Source organism: Haliaeetus leucocephalus, unplaced genomic scaffold, assembly GCF_000737465.1.
Source record: "Haliaeetus leucocephalus isolate CR32 unplaced genomic scaffold, Haliaeetus_leucocephalus-4.0 Scaffold722, whole genome shotgun sequence".
In the NCBI taxonomy this organism is placed as follows: Eukaryota; Metazoa; Chordata; class Aves; order Accipitriformes; family Accipitridae; genus Haliaeetus; species Haliaeetus leucocephalus.
Window position 1 is genome coordinate 62776 of NW_010973158.1, and position 19765 is coordinate 82540.

General features: G+C 40.8%; 1 protein-coding gene across 1 annotated transcript in view; it reads left to right on the plus strand.

Moving 5' to 3' along the window:
• Positions 1–19765, plus strand: part of CMYA5 (cardiomyopathy associated 5) — a 48120-nt gene that overhangs the window by 4915 nt on the left and 23440 nt on the right. Inside the window, exons 2-6 of the mRNA XM_010580494.1 lie at positions 3170–9963; positions 10021–14666; positions 16939–17034; positions 17709–17942; positions 19677–19699. Coding sequence (XP_010578796.1) covers positions 3170–9963; positions 10021–14666; positions 16939–17034; positions 17709–17942; positions 19677–19699 — 11793 coding nt within the window. The remainder of the gene's footprint in view (positions 1–3169; positions 9964–10020; positions 14667–16938; positions 17035–17708; positions 17943–19676; positions 19700–19765) is intronic.

Genomic DNA, 19765 nt, shown 5'->3' on the forward strand with positions numbered 1-19765 from the left:
ATACCAATTTCCAACTCCCCTGCACTGTGCCTGCAGGGCTGAAGTAGGAGCCTTCAGGGAATGAGAGATCTTGTCAGTGCAGGCCACTGCCACAGCTTCACATCTCGGTCATTTTATCTGGGTTGTTTTCAGCTTGCGAGGTATTATGTGGCAAACAGCAACAAATTTTGATGCTGCCAGGACTGGAGGATTTTAGAAAGCTGATGGGCTGGCTGTGCTTCTCCGTGACAGTGGTTGTGTAGCACAGGTGGACAGACCTCACTCAGCATATCTGAACACGGCTGCTCTGGCAGCTGGGGAGGTGAAAACTTCTTCCCTGGTATGATACGTAAGGGAAAGTGTGCCCAGCCTGCCAGGCTGGACCTGACACCCAAAATCCCAGTGGACACAGCACGGAAGTCATAGTGAGAAGCAGATCGCTGTGAGAAGCAGAAGGAGGCGATAAAGAAAAACCTGGTTTTGAGCTATTATGACAGGAAGCACAAAATCAGTCGTCAGTGTCTTCAAGAATTAGAAAACGCTTGAGTCAATGTCCTAGCAGTGAAATAACAAACTGACAGCACACGGGCTGACAGGATTGGATGTGGAATATCTACGTGGAAAAAAGGCAGCACTGGCTTTTGCCCCGGGATGTTGGTGGCTTCATATCTGCATTTATGGACCTGAAACATTGCAAATGTCTTTTTGCAATGACAGATGCTTCCTCTGACTAGAGAGGGGTCTTTCAGCTACTACTCTGCAGCATGCCAATTGTATACAAAACTAGGGCAGCATTTGGAATTATATTGGAAGGAAATGCTTGACTTATGTGTCTTTCATTCTGGTCTTAAAAATGTAAAGCACCATCTCATCGCATGTAGAGGAATATGGACTGTGACCGCAACCTTGGAAATGAGACAATGATGTGAATAATTCAAGCTTTTTGCATAGGCAGAGCCAGAACAGCCCATTCTTATTCACTAGTATCAGCTGAAGTGGGAGTGCTGCTCTGTTCTGCATGGGGGTTTATTTAATAACACCAGGTAGTGTAGAAAAATTGGTTTTAAAATATATAGGGTGATTTAGAAGTTGAAAAATGTGAAAAAAGATTAGTCTGTTATTGTGGACTAAAATAAGACCTGAAATATTCCTTAGTACTACTGCTATTTATTTTATTTTATTTTATTTTATTTTATTTCATTTAATTTTATTTTATTTTCCTATGCCCAAGCCAACCTAATGCCAAGCCATGAAACTGGCAAAGGAAAAGCTAGAAGAAAAGTTGGTATAGAATTGTTTGCTTTGGCTCTTCCTGCAACCTGTGAATTTTACCTTATGGAGCTAGCCTTGCTAGAGAGTACTGCACCAAGGCAGATAATCAGCTGTACATCCTGGGGCTTGTATCTGTTTGAGGGCTGGTTTGGGGGCTTTTTTTGGCTAAGATCTGATTGCTTAGTATTGCACTGTCAGACTTGCTTTGAATTGTGGGCTTTAGTCCAAGCTGTCCTGCTAGTCACGGTCTCCAGGCCAGCCCAGTCACCACAACTGGCTTTAAGCCCCATCAGTGGACTTTGATACCATGTTGTCCCACTACTGCCTGGTCAGGCTGTTGTCCCACAGGGTGACTTCAGTCTTCATTTAGCACCAAGGACATCAGAGATGAGATGGTCTGTGCATCAGTCTGCATAGACCTCAGCATGGGCCAGCCCAGGGCAGCTCTTCTTGTTCGGTGCTCTAGAGAGTAAATTCATGGAAAGGTAGGACCAGCATGGCTAGTATCAGGATTACCTTTTTGTTTCCAATAGGTACTGAGCAGTTTTGCTGAGTGTCCTTTACAAAACCCGTATGGTTCAGAGGATTAGCTTGGTGGAGCAATTATGGCTCTTCCCAGGATTTCATCTTCTCCTTCAAAGACCTCTGCCTTCTGCCAGGCGCTCAGTGCCCTCCAGAGCGATGCTGACTGTTCCTCAGGGCTGTCCCCCCACCTCTGCAGCCTGCAGGCGTTTCTGGCACCCATGTGGTGCTGGGTCGCAGCCTGTGCCAGTTGGTCAGATGGGTCCTGCTTCTCCAATCCCATGGCAAAGAGCTAGATTTCTTCACTCTCATTGAAGAAGTGCTTTATCCTAATCACCTAGAAAGTGACCCTTGCCTCTGTTCAAGTAGAAATAGGACGTTGTGTGGCCACAGGTTTGCATCCTATCATGGGAGTCACAGAGACTTCACCACTTCTTCTGCTCTACTTAAGCCTCCGCCTTTGTCAGCAGATACTCTGCCTTTCTTTCCATCAGCTACTAATACGATTTCCCTAAATGAACTACTGTCTACTGAAGAAATGTTGGGGTTGAGTGTTTTGATTACCTTTTCTATGCTTTTTTCCAATAACTTTTGCAACCCTAAAAATACTTTTTTTTTAAAGTAATGTCTTCTAACTGGTTTTGCTATTCTTTACACTCTTATTTCTAAGCCTTTTTTTTCGTAAAGCTTCCCAGAAAATATTTCTCCAGCCTTTTTTTTTCACTGAGAGAGATTTGATTGCAGCATATGATAGTGTACTGATTACATATCATAAGGTTTAAAGTTGGCTTTATAAAACATTGTTATTTCATTTGGGGAGGGCTCAGTATATTTTTATTGTTGAATGTATTCCAAATTACTTTGTTAAGTATGTAAAGTGCTTAGAGGATGAAACATATGAGAAGACAGTAACAAACTAGTGGATAGATTCTCTACTTCTTTGAGTGTTGTATAATCATTTATACTTGGGCAAAGCAAGTGTGAGTGCTATTAAAACACTGAGAGTATCTTATAAGTGTTTAATGCAAGGTTTACATTATACTGTGAGATAACCATGCACTGGAGAATAGCCCCAGAATCAATCTCAATCTCACACTGGCAAAACAAGGTCAGATCAAAGACTGATTTTCCTGCATTGTCAAGAGCATTTAAAGACCGCCCCTTCATTGAACTAATCTTGCAACATGCACCTTACAAAAATTTATCTAAAATACATTTGTCAGATGAAATATGACTTTGCTTATGCTTGTGTTTCAAAATTTATGCGCATGCATTATTTTTACAACTTTGAAAAGTATTTTTGCTTTAATGCAGAAATCTAGATTTTACTGCAATAATTTAATTTGTTATGTGTTTTTACAGCTTTTTTTTTTTCTGTTGTTCTTTTTGCTTTTAGTTTAAAAGATCTTATCCAAGGTGAAGATGTGAAACCCAAGCTGCAGTACATCATGACTAACCCTTCCTTTTCTATGGTAACAGTTCAAAGTGAAGACAGTGGGATAACCTGGGAAACCAGCTCGAGCAGATGTTCTACTCCCTGGGCCTCAGAAACTAGTACAACTTCTGATCTTTACAGTATGGAAAGTTCACCAGTAGGTTCTCCTCCAGGAAAAGTTATCTTTATTATGGATGAAGGTAAGATTGTTCGGAAAAGGAAACGCAAATCTTCAAATAGGGTGCTGATGGCTACAAGCCTGAAGGGAGGCCAGGGCAATAAAAAACGTGACTCTTCAGGAATGCAGAGGCAAGAACCAAGAACTGTTCTAGGAGATCTGCAGGCCTCTGTGTTGAATGTTGAACAGGTGGAAGCACAAGACATAGATGAGGAAATGTTGGACGACAAAGAAGATCTAGAGAACATCACAGAAGAGCCAGTAAAACGTGCCCCGATAAGATCAATATTTAGAGAGAGCAAACTGAGAAAAGTAGGGCCGATTCTTGGAGGACCAGTACAAGCTAGAATCCAGCTGTTTAACTCAATTTTTGGAGGGACTGAGCCAGCCCCTGAAACACTAGAGAAAACCAGAATCCAGAGAAGTAGCTCAGTTTCAGGAGATTCTGAACAGTTCCTTGAAACATCAGTAAAAGAAAGACTGCAGAAGTTCAGTTCATTTTCAGAAGCAACACATCCAAAACCTTTCCAGAGTGCAAGAAGTAGAAATCTTGAAACACCATCAGAGAGAAGAAGGAACCAAAGACAACAACCCACAGCACATGCGAATCAAAGCTATTCTTCACCAACAATGCCTCTTGAAAAAGAGCTTACTAATAAAGATGATGTTTCATCTGAAAATATTAAACCCATTAAAATGAAAGATAAACCAAGCAGATTTTCAAGCTTTGGTGCAGAAACAACTCTTCAACATGAAGAAAGAAAAGACAGACAATCTCTTTCAGAGACTCCAAATGAGGTATCAGGACATTCACTGAAGTCCTGCCCTCCTGAAGAAGCCAGGAAGCAGCAAAGTTATTCACCTGCAGCCAAAACATCAATAACCGAGCAAACAACCTCTGTTTCCTTAGAGTCTGATAATAAATCAGAGAAACAAGTGCCACTTTCCTCAGCTGAAAATGCAAACAAGAAACCAGACCAATCTCTGCTGACAGCATCAGATGATCTCGATGAACCGAAGCAGCAGGAAATTCAGCCCAATTCTGCACCACAGTCTGTTTCAGCAGATTTTGTTAATGAATTGGATAGACAAAGTACCCAACCTATTTTGCCTACAGCATCTGTGTCAGAACATCCTGAGAGGGAAGCACAGGAGTCAGCAGTTCAGTCCTACTTACCTAGTGCTCCATCAGCTAAATCCAAATATTCCAGTCTGTCTGAAACAAGACAGGAGGATATTATTCCTCAGTCATCAGAAACTGCACAGTCTGAGTCTGAACATGTGCTTTTACCATATTCTGTAGATGAAACAGAGAAGCGAGAAACTGAGTGTCACTCATCAGCAACTGCACTGTCAGAAAGTGAGCCTTCAGGTCTATTGTATTCTGGTAAAAAAAAAGAGGGTCAAAAGACCCCATTACCAGAAACCCAAAATGTTCACTTAGAGAAGCAAATAAAGTCTGACCAAGACTTTTCTTCCTCCTTTCAGGAAACAGAGGAGCAAGGAATTAAACAAAGTTCACCTGTTCCTGGAAAGATAGATTCTAAATATTTTGGCCTTTCATATCCTATTCTCACAGAAACAGAAGAAACTCAGAAAACTTCAGCTATAAATAAAGCAGTAGATTTGAATCACCCTGATTTTTCCATTGAAAAAAGCAAACAAGCAGAGAGTGCACAAATGGAGATGAAGCATCCAGATTTCTCATATTCCAGCAAAGAAATTGGAGAATCAGAGAGAACACAGATGGAGACAGAGCATCCGGACTTCCCTTTTTTCAAGGAAGAAACAGAGAAATCAGAGAGTGCACAGCTGGAGATGGAGCGTCCAGACTTTTCTTTTTCCAGGGAAGAAATGGAGGAATCAGAAAGTGCACAGCGGGAGACAGAACATCCAGATTTCTCATATGCCAGGGAAGAAATGGAGGAATTGGAGAGTGCACAACCAGAGACCAAGCATCCAGATTTCTCATACTCCAGGGAAGAAACAGAGGAATCAGAGTGTGCAAAACTGGAAACAGAATATCCAGAATTGCTTTTTTCCATGAAAGAAACAGAGGAATCAGGGAGTGCACAGCTGGAGATGGAGCATCCAGACTTTTCTTTTTCCAGGGAAGCAGTGGAGGAATCAGAAAGTGCCCAACTAGAGACAGAGTATCTAGATTTCTCATACTGCAAGGAACAAACAGAGGAATTGAAGAGTGCTCGACTGGAGACAGAGCAGCCAGATTTCTCACCTTCCATGGAAGAAACAAAGGAATCGGAGAGTTCACAGCTGGAGAAAAAGCATCCAGAATTTTTTCCCAAGGAAGAAACAGAGGAATCAGAGAGTGCACAGCTGGAGATGGAGCGTCCAGACTCTTCTTTTTCCAGGGAAGAAATGGAGGAATCAGAAAATGCACAGCTGGAGACAGAACATCCAGATTTCTCATGTTCCAGCAAAGAAATTGGAGAATCAGAAAGTGTACAACTGAAGATGGAACATCAGGAGTTTTTATTTTCCAAGGAAGAAACAGAAAAACAAAAATCTGTTCCTTTTAAACTGAAACAGCTAGAGTCTTATTCCCCTGAAGAAGAAGAGCAAGAAGAAACAGCACAGTTTGTGCTGGTACCTTCAGATTTATCATGTTTGATGCAAGAAGCAGAGAACGAAAACACTACAGAACTCCAGTTGGTACATCCAGATATATTAGATACCACCAGAAGAGCTGAGACACAGCAAACTGGGTATCTGGAAACAGCATGTTCACGTTTACCATATTCCACGAATAAAACAAAGCAGCAAGAATTGACACAAGCAGATTTGGACAATTCTCTTACGTCATATTTTGGTGATGAAGGAGAACAGCCACAGCCTGTACAGCAGGATTCACAGCCCACAGGTAAGCAGTATTCCTGTGCCAAGGGACTGCAGGCAGAAACTACTCAACTGCAGTCAGAGCATCCAGTTTTGTCATATTCTGCCAGAAAAGAACAGCAACATAAAACCTCACAGCTGAGGGCAGAACAGCTAGAGACATCGTATTCCAGTGGCAAAACAGAACAACAGGAAACATGGCAACCAAAATTGGAACAAGCAGATTCACCATATTCCCAGGGACAAATAGCACAAGAAGCTGTACAAAGAGACTTAAAAGGTCCAGAGCCTTCACATTTCATTAGTGAAACAGAACAACATGAAAATGTACAACTAGCTTCAGAAAATAGGGATTTCTCATTTACTACTGGAGAAGTAATGCAAGAAGGAGTGGAGTCAGGATCTTTGGGGCCCTCATATTCAACTGACAGAGCAAAGCCCTGGGAAATGGCACAAATGGAGCAGGAGCAGTCACTTCCCTCCTGTTCCACTGCTGGTAGTCAGCAACAGGAGACACCATCGCTGAATGTGGCCCAGCCGGATATATCATATTCCTTTGGCAGGATGGAACAACAAGATGTAGTACAAAGAGAGCTGGAACAGGAGAGAACAGCCCAACAAAAAGCTATGCAAATGGAAATGGAGTATTCAGATTTGTCAGAAACCTGGAGGAAAGAAGAGCCACAGGTCATAGACCAAATTAATTTGGCACAGCAAGAAATAGCTCAGCCAGATTTAGTGCATCCATCTTTGCCATATACTTTCAGTGAACAAATGCAAGAAGAAATGCAAACAGAGCCAGCATATCCAGAACAGACATTTTATATAAGTACGGAAATGCAAGAGGATATGACAGAACACAAATCAGAGCAACCATTTCTTTCATGTTTTACTGGCAAAACAGAGCAACAAGAAATAGTACATCCAGAGCTGGAGCACATATTTTTGCCATTGTCCAGCGGAAAAGAAGCTCCACTGGAAATGGAAATGAGTTCAGAATATCCAGATTTGTCATATTTCTTTCATGAACCTGAACAACAAAAAAAATTGAAACATCCAACCTTACCATCTCGTTTGAAACAACAAGAAACTGCACCACTGGTGATGGAACATCCAGATTTTTCATGCGACAGTGGTGAAGCAAAACCAGGTGACATCGTAGAGCAAGAGCCAGGACATCCACAGCTCTCATACTCCATGGGAGAAACACAGCAACAATCAGATCATTTGGATTCAATAGGAACCCTGGGTGAAGCAACACAAGATGAAAGTATGGAAGTGGAATCTAAATACCCAAATTTGTCATGTCCTGATGGCCAAAGAAACCAGCAAGAAACTTCACAATTGGATTCAAAATATCCAGATTTGTCATTTTCCTTTGGTAAAACCAAAGAACAAGCAACTCAGGAGTTTGAGTCTAAACATCGAGGATTGCCTAAAGAAGCCAGAAAAAGAGCTTCTCCAACAACTGCACAAATAGAGTCGAAACACCCAGGTTTGACATACTCCCCTGGCAAAGTAAATGAGCCAGAAATTGCAACATGGGAAATGAAGCATCCTGATTCGTCACATTCCGCTGATGAGACAAACCAACAAGAAGTAGTACTGTTGGATCAGAAACAGAGAAAAATTTCTGTTGGCAGAGAAAAGCAGCAGCAAGCCACAAAACAGCAGTTAGAGCAAGAAACGTTATCACATTCTCCTGGTAAAACAGAGCAATTAAAACATGCCCAGGAGGACTTGAAACAACCAGGTTTATCATTTTCCATTGACAGGCCGGATGATGAAGTCGCCCCACCAAAGGCAGAGCACACTGATGTGATATATCCTCTGGATAACACAGAGGTGCGAAAAAGAGTACAACAAGAAACAGAGCAAACTTACCCCTTTGGAAAAGCAGAACAGAAAATGGTTCAGCCAGAAGTGGAAATTCCACATTTGGCCCATTCTGTGTGTATGTCAGAAGAAGAAGAAATGGCAGAACCAGAGCAGGGACATCCTAACTTGCCTTATTCTGTTTTCAAAGCAGGAGGACTGCAAACTGCAGAGCTGAAACCTGAACACCCTGGTCTAGCATGTTCCCTCAACAAAGTGAAGGAAACAACCCAGCTGGGGTTGGAACAGCCAGATGTGTTGTATGTTCATGACAAAACAGAGCAAATCCCACCTGTCCAGCTGGAGATAGGCCACACAGACTTGGCATCCCCCACTGAGAAAGTGGGGCAGCGAGGGATGGAGCACACAGCCTTGGGACGCCCTAATGAGGGACAGTCTGTCAGCAGAGCAGACCATCCACAAGCTGCAGAAGAGAAACTAGGAGTTCCAGGTGCATCATCTCATAGTGGAAAAGCAGAGCAAAGAGAAATGGCAAAACCAGAGCCAAAGCATCCTAATTTATCATATTTCATTGATAAAACACAAACACAAGAAACTACACAACTAATTTTAGGAAATCCAGATCTATCATCTTGGCCTGGCAAAACAGAGCAAGCACAAACGGCTCAAGAGGAGCAGCCAGGCTTCTTGCCTTCTTTCAAAAAAGCTGTACAAGGTGAGAAAGCACAGCCAGAATTGGGGCATTCACAGTTACCTTATTCTGTTAGTGAAGCAGAACAAGAAACTACACATGTGAAATCAAACCATTCAGATTTATCTGCTGGCAGATTAGAACACCATGAAATCATACAACCAGAGGCAGAAGTTATGGATTTATCATGTTCAATTGGTGAAACACAGCAACCTCAAATTGCTGAAGTGGATTTGGAGTATCCAGATTTATCGCATTCCACTGGCACAGTACAGCAACAAGAAAAGATTCAACCAAAGCAGGAACAGCCAGGTGATTTTTCATCATCTCTCAGCAAGGCAGGGCAGTGGGAAGATGCAGGAATGCAGGCAGAACACCCTGAGCTGCAGTGCTCTATGGAGAAAACAGAAGGACTGCAAAATTCCCAAGCAAAATCAGAGTATGCAGATTGGTCATTCTCTGTTGGCACAGCAGAACCTCATAAAGTAACAGAGCCAGAACTGAAAGAACATGATTTGTTACATTCTTTTGTCAAAACAAAGCCATCATGGGCTGCCCCACTGGAGTCTGAACATCCAGACGTCTCAGATGCCACAGACAAAGTACTGCACCCCAATTTGTCCTCTTCTGTTAGTGAAGAAGAACGAAGTGCACAACTGGAGGTCAAACAGGAGAGGGGAAGCTATACATTACACCCAGGAGAAACAGTACAACTGAAATTGGAACAGCCGATGTTTTCAAGTTCCCATGACACAGCAGAGCAACCAAATAGGGCCCTACTGGAAGGGGAATTCCTGGACTTCTTGTATTCCTCTGGTGAAAAAGAGCAACAAGAAATGGCAAAACAAGAGTTGGAGCATTCAGATTTATCGCATTCCCCTGATAAAACACAGCAACAAGACACCACACAACCTGGGTTAGAACAACCAGATTTATCATCTTGCCCTGGGAAAACAGAGCAACCACAAACTCTTCAAGTGAAAGCAGAGCATCAGGACTTGCTGCATTTCACTGGCAAAACAGAACAGCAAGGAACAGCACAACTAGAAGTTGAGCATCGAGATTTGTTGTATTCCAGTGACACAGTAGAGCAGCCACCAGCTACACAACGGAAATCAGAGCTGCCTGTAACACCCCATCCCATTGGAAAAACAAAGCAACAAGGAATAGCACATCCAGAACAGGAACTTCCCAGTATATTGTATTCCATTTGCCCAACACTGTCACAAGAAGCAACACAAATGGACTTAGGGCAACAAGATTTAACATATGCCCTTGGTAAAACAGGTGAAATGCAAACTGCACAAGGTGAACTGGAACATACAGGTTCATTTTATTCTTCTGGCAAAAGAGAACAAGAAATGGTATTGCCAGAGTTGCGACACCCACAGTTATCTTATCCTGTTAGAGAAATAGAAGAGGAAGCTACACATCAGAAATCGAACTATCCAGGTGTGTCATATTCTATTGGTCATCAAGAGCACCATGAAATTGAACAGCCAGTGGAAGAAATGGATTTATCATATCCAGCTGGCAAATCAGAGCACTCACAACCTGCCCAAGAAGTACTGCAACAGTCAGAGCTTTTGGAGTCCTTTGGCAAACTAGACAAAAAAGAAATGTCCCAGCCTGGCTTTTTGCACTCCCTTGGTGAAGAAAAGCAGAAAGCAGCTTCACAGTTAGGCTTAGTGCAACCAGGTTTATCACATTCACTTGGCAAAACAGAAAAACAGGAAACTGCACAAGCAGGGTTCGTGTCTTCTGATTTTTCATATTCCACAGAAAAAGCAGAACAGTTGCAACCAGAACAACAAAAATCAAAATGTCCAGATTTGTCATACTCTCTCAGCAAAGCAGAGACTCATGGAATCAAACCACCAGACTTATTGTACTCCTATGGCAAAGCAGAACAACCACAGACTACCCAGCTGGAGCATCCAGAGACATCATATTTCATGGGTGAAATGGAGAGGAGGGATGGGGCCCAACCTGAACCTCAGTGCATTAACTTGCAGTACTCTGTTGTTGAAACAGAGCAACCAGAAACACTTTCTGTATCATACATCTTTGGCAGGACTGAGGAGCAGGGAACTGCGCAAACGGACTTTGAACAATCAGATTTATTAAAACCTACTGACAAAGCAGAAAAGCACAAAATGGCCCCACTGAGAGCAGGACATTCAGAGAAGCGAGACACTGGGGCTACCTCATCTCTAACTGCTCAGTTGAAAACTGAACAAGATTTATCCTTTTCCACTGAGGAAGCAGAGTGCCAAAAAATTCAACAGTATTCGTCTCTTACTGAACTAACAGCATCTGGAAGTCCAAAGTCTTCACCTGTAACCGAAGGCCTGTCCCCCAAGCACTTAGACCTTTCTTACACCCACTGTCAAACAGAGCAGTCAGAAACTGTCCAGCCTGAGTCAGGCTTCTTCTTTGCAAGCAAAGAAGCAGAGAATACAAAAAATCCTCTACATGTGCCTGTAGCTGCACAGTCAGAGGCTGAACATGCAAGAGAACAGACTCCACATTACTTCCACACAGCTACACAATTAGAATCTGAACAATTAAATTTATTGTATTCTACAGACAAAGCAGAAACTCTAGAAAGTCAAGAGTATTTAACTGCACCTTCAAAACTAGAGTCTGAACCTTCAGTTCCATTTTATTCAGCTGATGAAACACGTCAGCAAGAAATTCCACCTTATTCAAAACCAGCCTCTGAGTATTTGATTCCCTCATGGTCCCTTGCTGAACAACAAAAGCAAGGCATGCAGCCACTTATTCCCCAGTCTGCACAATCAGAGTGTAAACATCTAATTCCACCACATGATGAAAAAGAATTGCAAAAAATTCAGCTCTGTTCACCTAAAGCAGCAAGCCTGAACACAGTGCAGTTGGAGAATATGTCTCTAGCACACACTCAAGACAAAGACAAGCAAGAATCTCAAGATCGTTCATTGGACACAAAATATTTGTCATCAGAGCAGCCAAGAAGTCCCCCCAAATTCACTACTGAGCAGGATAAGCAAGAAATGCAACTTGATGTGCAGACAGTGCCAAGGTCATTGACTACAGAGTTAAAGGTGACTGCTGTAGCAGACCAGCAAGCGATGTCATCAGATTCATTTGTACCTTTTCAGACATTACCTGAAAAGTCAGTATTGGTGGCTTTCACTGATGATGAAGAGAAACAAAATACTCCACCATCTTTATCTGATGTAGTAGGCCTGCTTGGAAAGCAGTCTAACATAGTTTCAGGCATTTGTACTGAAGGAGAGGATAGACGTGAAATGCAACGGTATTTTGCAGACCAAAGACATACAACCTTAGAGCATCTGGGAGTTGTTTCATCAGATATTGTTTATGAAACTGCAACACACAAAACTCAGCATTATTCTGGTGAACAGGGTAGACTTTCTTCAGGAGTAATGAAGTCTGTTAGCTCTAGTTCTGATGAAAAGCAGAATCCAGATATTCCATCTTTGGGGCTAGCTAGCTGGCTGGCAGAAGAGGTGAAAGCTCGATCAGTTAGTCCAGTAAGAGCTGCGGAAGTAGACAGGCAAGGAATTCAACTTTCTCCAAATGAAGCTTCTGGTTTTGGATCAAAACAATTCCCAGCTGGAAGCTGCAGAGAACTTACAGTTCATGGTGCTACAAAGAATAAAGGACATATGTTTAGAGTTTCTGATTCAGTGTCAAGTGAAATTTCCCACAGACTGTCCCCAGACACTAGTCAGAGAACGCAAAGGTATGATTTACCATCTCTGGTAGGAGATAATCCAGGTCCAGACAAAGTTCCAGAGCATGAAACTGGCATTGGAAACCCTACAAAAATGAAAGCAATGCAACATCCGGAGGTAGACAAAGTGTCTGAAGTGCCTGAACATTACCTGAGAGGACAAGATGAAGAAATGGAACATGCGAGCATTGTAGAAGAGAGTCAGTGTCCTCCAGAGACTGCTGACCAAAAAGATCTATTTAATATAATTTCAGAAGGTTATGAAATACTCAATATTCATGCTCCTACACATATTTCTTCTGTTGATCAAGAAGAAAGTAAACACATGCCAGATAAACTAGAATACTTGGAAACAAATCCTTCATTTAAAAGAAAATTATCTGATGATGGCCACAGAGCCCTAGCTTCTGGAACCACAGAAATTTCAGAAAGCTCAGTGTTGGGAAGGCCTGCAAGCCAAGAGCTAGAACATTTGGTCAAAAATGATGATGTTGAGGAAACTAGAGAAACCCAACAAGAAAATCCCGTGTTGCCAGAAAACAACAATAATGCAGCTTTGGATCATAATAATGGTATGTCCGATATGGATTATTTTGAAAAGTATACATTGATTGATGACAAATCCCCCATTAAACCACATTTTGAAAGACCGTGTTCATTGTTTCCTGTGACAGAAGATCCCAATGAACCTGTGGAAGAAGCTGCGTCTTTTAAAGAAAGTGCTGAGGTAGGTACTTTGGAAGAGGAGTTTTCCTTACTTGAGGATCTGGATGAAGTCTTTTATGGTACTGTGAAAGGAGAAAGCAAAATGCAGTCCTATGCAGATGCTCCAAACCCTTTACCTCTGCAGAAATCAACTGACACTAGCAGTAAAAAGGTTACAAATGTAGAAGATGAACGGAAGTCACCAGGGACCCCACTCTTTGATTCAGAAGAAGGAGTGCTAGAACGATCTTTGTTGTTCCCTACCACTGTTGCTGCAGTTAATCCAGAGCTTCTAGAGGAGCCACCTGCTCTGTCATTTTTATACAAGGACCTCTATGCAGAAGCAATAGGAGAAAAGAAAAAGGATGAGACTCCCTCTGATGAGGAAAGTGCTAATTCTAATGCATCTTTCCCTAGTAGAAATTCAGACACAGATGATGGAACGGGAATATATTTTGAAAAATACATTCTTAAAGATGAAATTCCAAATAAGGCCATAGGGCCTCAAAAGGATCAGATACCAGAGGATGAGTCCTTTAGTGGAAGAATTTCATTTCAGAGTTCAGAGGACAAACACAAGCAGGGGTCTGGTGATGTTCAACATGTCACAACTGAGGTTCTGCCAGAAAGGGGTGTTGTGGAGAAAGAGAAAGTCCAGGTTGACAGTGACATTCAAGCAACAATTTGTAAACCAATGCATGCCATTCCTTTTGGAAGCAAAATAATTCTTTCAGGTGCAAGAACTGATACCACTGAACAAAGAGAAGAAGAAAATGTACCTGTAGAAACAACTGAGGAGTTGCCAGAGCAATCAAGTAATCAAGCGTATAGTCAACTAGTGGATTATCAGCGAGCTGCATATCAAGAAGCTGGTAATAAGCAGGAAGAACAGCATGATATAACAGCAGTTACTCAAATGGAAAAATACGTCCCATATGTCAGGACTCCTGTTGAAGACAGTGAAGATGATCAGTATACTCAGGAAAATCGTTCCTGTGTCCCTACCATTCAGCAAACAGAGAAACCAGACTTGCAAAGGGAGAAGCAGCACCCTGATGTTGATGAAGATCTCGCTGAGTCAATGGACTATGACGTGATTACACAAGAAGAACTTTTGCAAGATGAAATATCATCAGAATTAACACATGAGGAGCTATTATTTGAAGACAGGGACTCCTTTGAGCAAGCCGGTGATAGTTATGAATTTGTTAATGAGCCAGAGCAAAGAACACCTGTTGAGCTTGAAGATTCAGGCTTTGTGGTGATGTATCCTGAAAAATCAGCAACAAACATTCCTCAAGTTGAGAGCCCACAAAAAGAACTAAAGAAAGCACAAGCAGACACATATTGTTACCACTGCAAATGCCCAATATCTGCTATTGACAAGCTTTTTGGAGAACATAAGGACCATGAAGTCACAACACTAGATGATGCTGCAACAAAGATGAAGGTAAGAATTAATTTGGGTAAGGGGGGGAGCTACTGAGGCTAATTTCTCCAGACATCCTGTGTTGTCAGACTCCAGAGAGTAGTTCAGAGGCTAAGTCACAATATCTATAAAATAAAAACTATTCCTAAACACTTGTTAGAGATCTTGAAGGGACACTGTCCTATTAAGGTATTCTCTAGAGTCCTAGGCTTGCTAAGCTGATGTTTTTATTTGTTCAGAAGTTTGAATGACCTTGTTTATATGTAGCTGTTACCAGACTTTTCATCCTTTAGCATTCTCACCTGTGTAAGTGTGTTCTGGTTTGTATGTGCCGGGGGAGAAATGGGAAGAGTGTTGTTTCTGTGAAAAGAAAATTTTAGTAACATCAGCTCATTTCACTTCAGAAGGTACAGAAACCTCCATATGTAAGGACCAGTATCACCATAAAGTGTTCTCTGTTCCAGTTACATGTGTTGGTTGCTCAGAGACATTAGACGAGTTACACAGTTTACACTACACAGTTTTGTTGAAATGCCATCCTCATCTTCTGTTCAGTTCATGTTCATCTGTGCCAATAGTGTTTTAGCTGTAGCGCAGGTAAGAGTTTAGCAAGTTCTATTTCTTCCCACTATCTCTAAGCTGTACCACTCTAAAAGATAGATAAAAATGCCCTCTATTTCAGTAGCCTAGTCCTTTGTTATCAATACTAGTGAAAATGTTTCATTTCTGTGGAAGCTATTCTTCATTAAATTGCAGTTCTGCTTGTGAAAACAGCGTGAATATGATATCTCACTTTTCCCATATCGGATTTGTTCATGTACAAGTATACAGATGTTTCTTTTCTTGGTTACCAGCTATTTAATCTCACTCCAGTATCTGAAAGGCGAGGTCTCTTTCCTGGCACTTGTTTGGTTGATGATAATATAGATTTTGTGTAATTTCACTGAAGTTCCAGAAGAGCTTTTATCAATGGTATTTATGTTATCTTTATGTTAACTTATATGCAAAAAAGAGAAATTAAAAGTAGGAGAAGTCAATGTGGCAGTTTCAAAGCTCAGTATTTACAAACTATCTCCATGGTGTGCAGATGTATGACAGTGGAGCTGCTTTTTATATATGGCCATTCATGCTTGACTTAGAAGTAAGTCAAGTAATAAAGTCACAGACCCCAGCCATCCCTTGAATGTACCCACATTGCAGCAAGTCAAGTTAAGCCGCAAATAAACATTCCATTATATCACTCCCTGGCTGCAGGGCACAGACATGAAGCCAATATTAAATCTGGTCACAACACCAGCTTGGCTTCATGTGATCTCTAGCACTTAGGGCTCAGCTTACTCTGGGATGGCATTTGTATGTTTCTTGTTACTTCTGTATAATTACTGAGAAAACATTAAGATAGCAAAATGCTTCTTGCCTGAATTTTAACTGTAGGAACATAGCTTCACAGTAAAATGAAATGAGCTGTGGATGGCATCTGTCAGATTTTATAGGTTATCTTGACAAACAGAAGTTTGCCTCTGAATTTTGGTGATTGGCCCTAAATATTTATAAAGTGAGCTTTCAATTGTACAGTCCAATGTGACATTTATAATTCATGGAAAATCATATGCTAGTTTTCAACAGATCTAGCTGTAGAAGTTTGCCGTAATAGGAAGCTGTTACCAAAGGAAGTTAACCTTCCTTTTAGATTTATGCTAGCTAATTAAAACTAAGTATTTTTATAAATTATAAATGGCACCTAAGCAGATAGCCAGCTTGTTTTCACAAAAGGTCAAGAAGGACTAAGAAAAAGTTCTGAGTCATCTCTGATGCCTGTTGTCCCTTGGACTGCTTTTGTTTCCACACCTAATCCAACCATGGTCTATAGGAAATATCTTTAAAATTCTGATTAAAAAATCATGACACTGCATAATCTATTAGCTTCATAATCACCTGCATTGTCTTCCTTTTTATGGGCTTGTTCCTGTGATCTCTCGAGGACCCTCATGAGGCTCTGAGTACCCTCAGTCTCTAGCAAAGCTGTATTGGAATTTGTAACGTTCAACAACTTGTATAGACACTTAGCACCTTGTCGAACTGAGCTCACTTTTTTTGGTTTGGAAACAGTTTTGTGACTGTTCCAGTTGCTATATCTGTGCTTGTCTTTGTAGCCAGGGCGATACTTGAACTTCATTTAGCAATTGTTCCAATGGTGGCTTGTGGCAAAACAAAAACATTCACCTAAAATAAGTTCTATGTAAAAGCTTTATAAAATAACATGCTTATGTTACTGAAACATTTTAAATTTCAGGATCAGTTAAGTGAATTGCTAATAGCACTGGAAGAAAAGTCAATGAAGATTGAACAGTTTGTGAGTGATATTGAATCGCTATTTAACTCTGTTGAGGTAAGTCCAGTGTTTTATCACACTAGTTTTCTTTCCCACTGCAAAATTACTTCTAAGATATGCTTGCCTTGTTTTGTAGCGTCATTGCTTCCACTAAAAGAGGCTGTTTCTCCAGTCCTCAAATTGACTTCTCCCACTGGAAGGTGTTAACTTTAGGGGAAGAAAAAGATTGCTTTTTTTGCACATTATTGCAAAGTGGAATATGTGACTGGCAAGCACTGGAGGAAAAAGTTCCCTTAATTTTGTTTATGCTTATAAAAAGCTCACACTGTGTCTTTATTTAGAATCCTGTATGAAGCATCTAAATGAGTTGCCCAGTGTCTTAAGTTCTTAATGCGCAAGTTCTTAACCCTTGAGGACTGTCTTAATTTCAGTTGGAAGTATGGATTTTTAGCTATTTTGTAGTCAGATTTCCTGTCTCAGTGCTTAAATATAGAAGTTTAATTTTAAACACTAACAGTAAAAAAAAAAAATCTGCCATTGTTTTTAATGTATTTCTCTAGCATTACTTCTCCCAGATGAGCTTGCTTACAGAAATAAAGTTGTCTTATTGTCAGGATGCCAGAAGGAGTCTGGTGGATGGCTCATGTATGGGTAATTGAGAATTTCTGTATATTCATTAAATGTTGTAATTTTATTCTGCAGATCAATTTACATTTGTTTTTATTTTGCAGGAAAACTGTAAGAAAAATGCAGAGTTATTGGAAAAGCAGAATGAAGAGATGCTTAAGAAAGTGGTAGCACAATATGATGAGAAATCAGAGAACTTTGAGGAAGTAAAGAAGATGAAAATGGAGTACCTGTATGAGCAGATGGTTAACTTCCAGCAAACTGTTGATTCAGCAAAGGAAGCTTTGGAGACAACAGTAAAAGAAATGGAAGAGCTTGATGGATTTGTTTTCCTAAATGTAAGTAAAGGTGGCTTTCATACTGTAGTTTTTATGATACTAGTTAGGAAAGCACTTATACTGTACCTAGGGTGGGAATGAGTGATTTACCTTACCTTTTTTCTCCAGATAGCTAAATCCTGCAAGCTCAGCTATTCCACTCTGAAACTGCTAGATCATTTGCTTTTGTCATGTGAATGCTCAGAGAGAATTGCAAAGATGATGCACAGGATGAAAATGTGACTTAAGCCATTAAAATGGTTCTGTTTTGTTTTGTGAAGAACAGGCTAAGAGACAGTCTGATAATTTATCCAGAATTAATTATCCACTGAGGAGTAAGAAATGTTAGAGTAAAAGGTACTTTACTGTATGAAAAATATAGGTCAAATAAGAAAGTGTAACTGAAAATTATCTCAAATGGAGTTGTTGGGTTGTGGGGTTTCTATGGTTTTTTTTAAATGAGCAGACACAGACAATAGTTATGCACTCAAATTATTGAGGCTGTGATAAATGTTTACTGAACAGTGAGTAGCTGTGTGGTGCTTAGTTGCTGGCTGGAGTTAAACCACGACGATGGGCTAGGTTTACGAATGTGCATGTGAGGTACATGTCTGTAATGGTCCTTTCTGGATGTGAAAATCATCCCTTGTGAATCTGCATGACTGGAGTTACCTAGCTCATACAGTTATCAGCCATAAAGTGGTTTCAGAGGGTCTTGCAGGTTAATTATTAATGGCCTAGGTCCACCAAGATTGTTCTTGTGCTACAAGACTTGTCTATAATTGAGCCATGGCACTTTCTCCTCTGTAGAAGTGTATCAGCAGTCTTGAAGGGGATGGGATTTCTGGGACAATATCTTCTCCCGTTACGGAATTAGCACATAGTCTGGAAACTGCAGAGAAACTATCCTGGGATGCAAGAAATGAAAAGTTCAAATTACCGTCTAAAGACTGATCATTCATGCAAAATAAAACAGCTTTCTAAATACAAGCCTGCAGCCCATATACCAGCAGTAATAGAAATGGTGGAGCAATATTTGGCTTTCTCCCCTGCTCCAAGCTATGCAATGTCTTAATATCTTGTAACCAAGTGAATGCTGTGGTAGATTTTAGGATGGATGAAAAATATAGCTTATTCTCCTGAACTTTGTGAGGTACTGGATCAGTGCTTTGGCAGAAAGATAACTTTGTAATCTGAAATTATTTTGTGGTGAAATTTGGTGAAAATTATTAGATTCCCTGCCCCTTTCTGTCAGTGATAAAGGACAGGAACTTTTCTGTCCACAAGCCAGGAAACATTAGCTGAAGATTCATGGAGCATGGGAGAAACTCTCACTCCATGACTACAAATCTCACCCATCTTCTACTAATAAAAAGTTATGACGGAGATTTCAGCTGGAATTTGGATTTAAGTGTTCTTTATGTGCAGGTGATTTCTTTCTGCAAAAGCCTTGGTTTACGAAAGTATTTGACTGTTCTCTGGTATTTAAACCTGGATACTGAATACTGACCCCTCAGGAGCTTAAAATCAGATTTAGACTCTAACAGCCTGCTGAGCCAGAGCTCTGAAGTGGAATATTCTTAAGGAACCAAATTCTCTGCTGGTGTGAATAAGCAGCATCCCAGACAACACCAAGTCAATAAAGCTGTGTGTATTTTATGTCTGTGGAGAGTAGCAAGACTGTCAGATGAGTGGCACTTCAACATTTTCAGGGTTTCGAAAACAGTTAATACATTTCTTTTTTTCCTCCTCTAGTCATCTAAAGAATTGAATAAAAGGTATACGAAGTATGGGTTAAGTGCACTGTAGTGAGTACTGGGCCTAGCATGCTGGATGCTTCATTT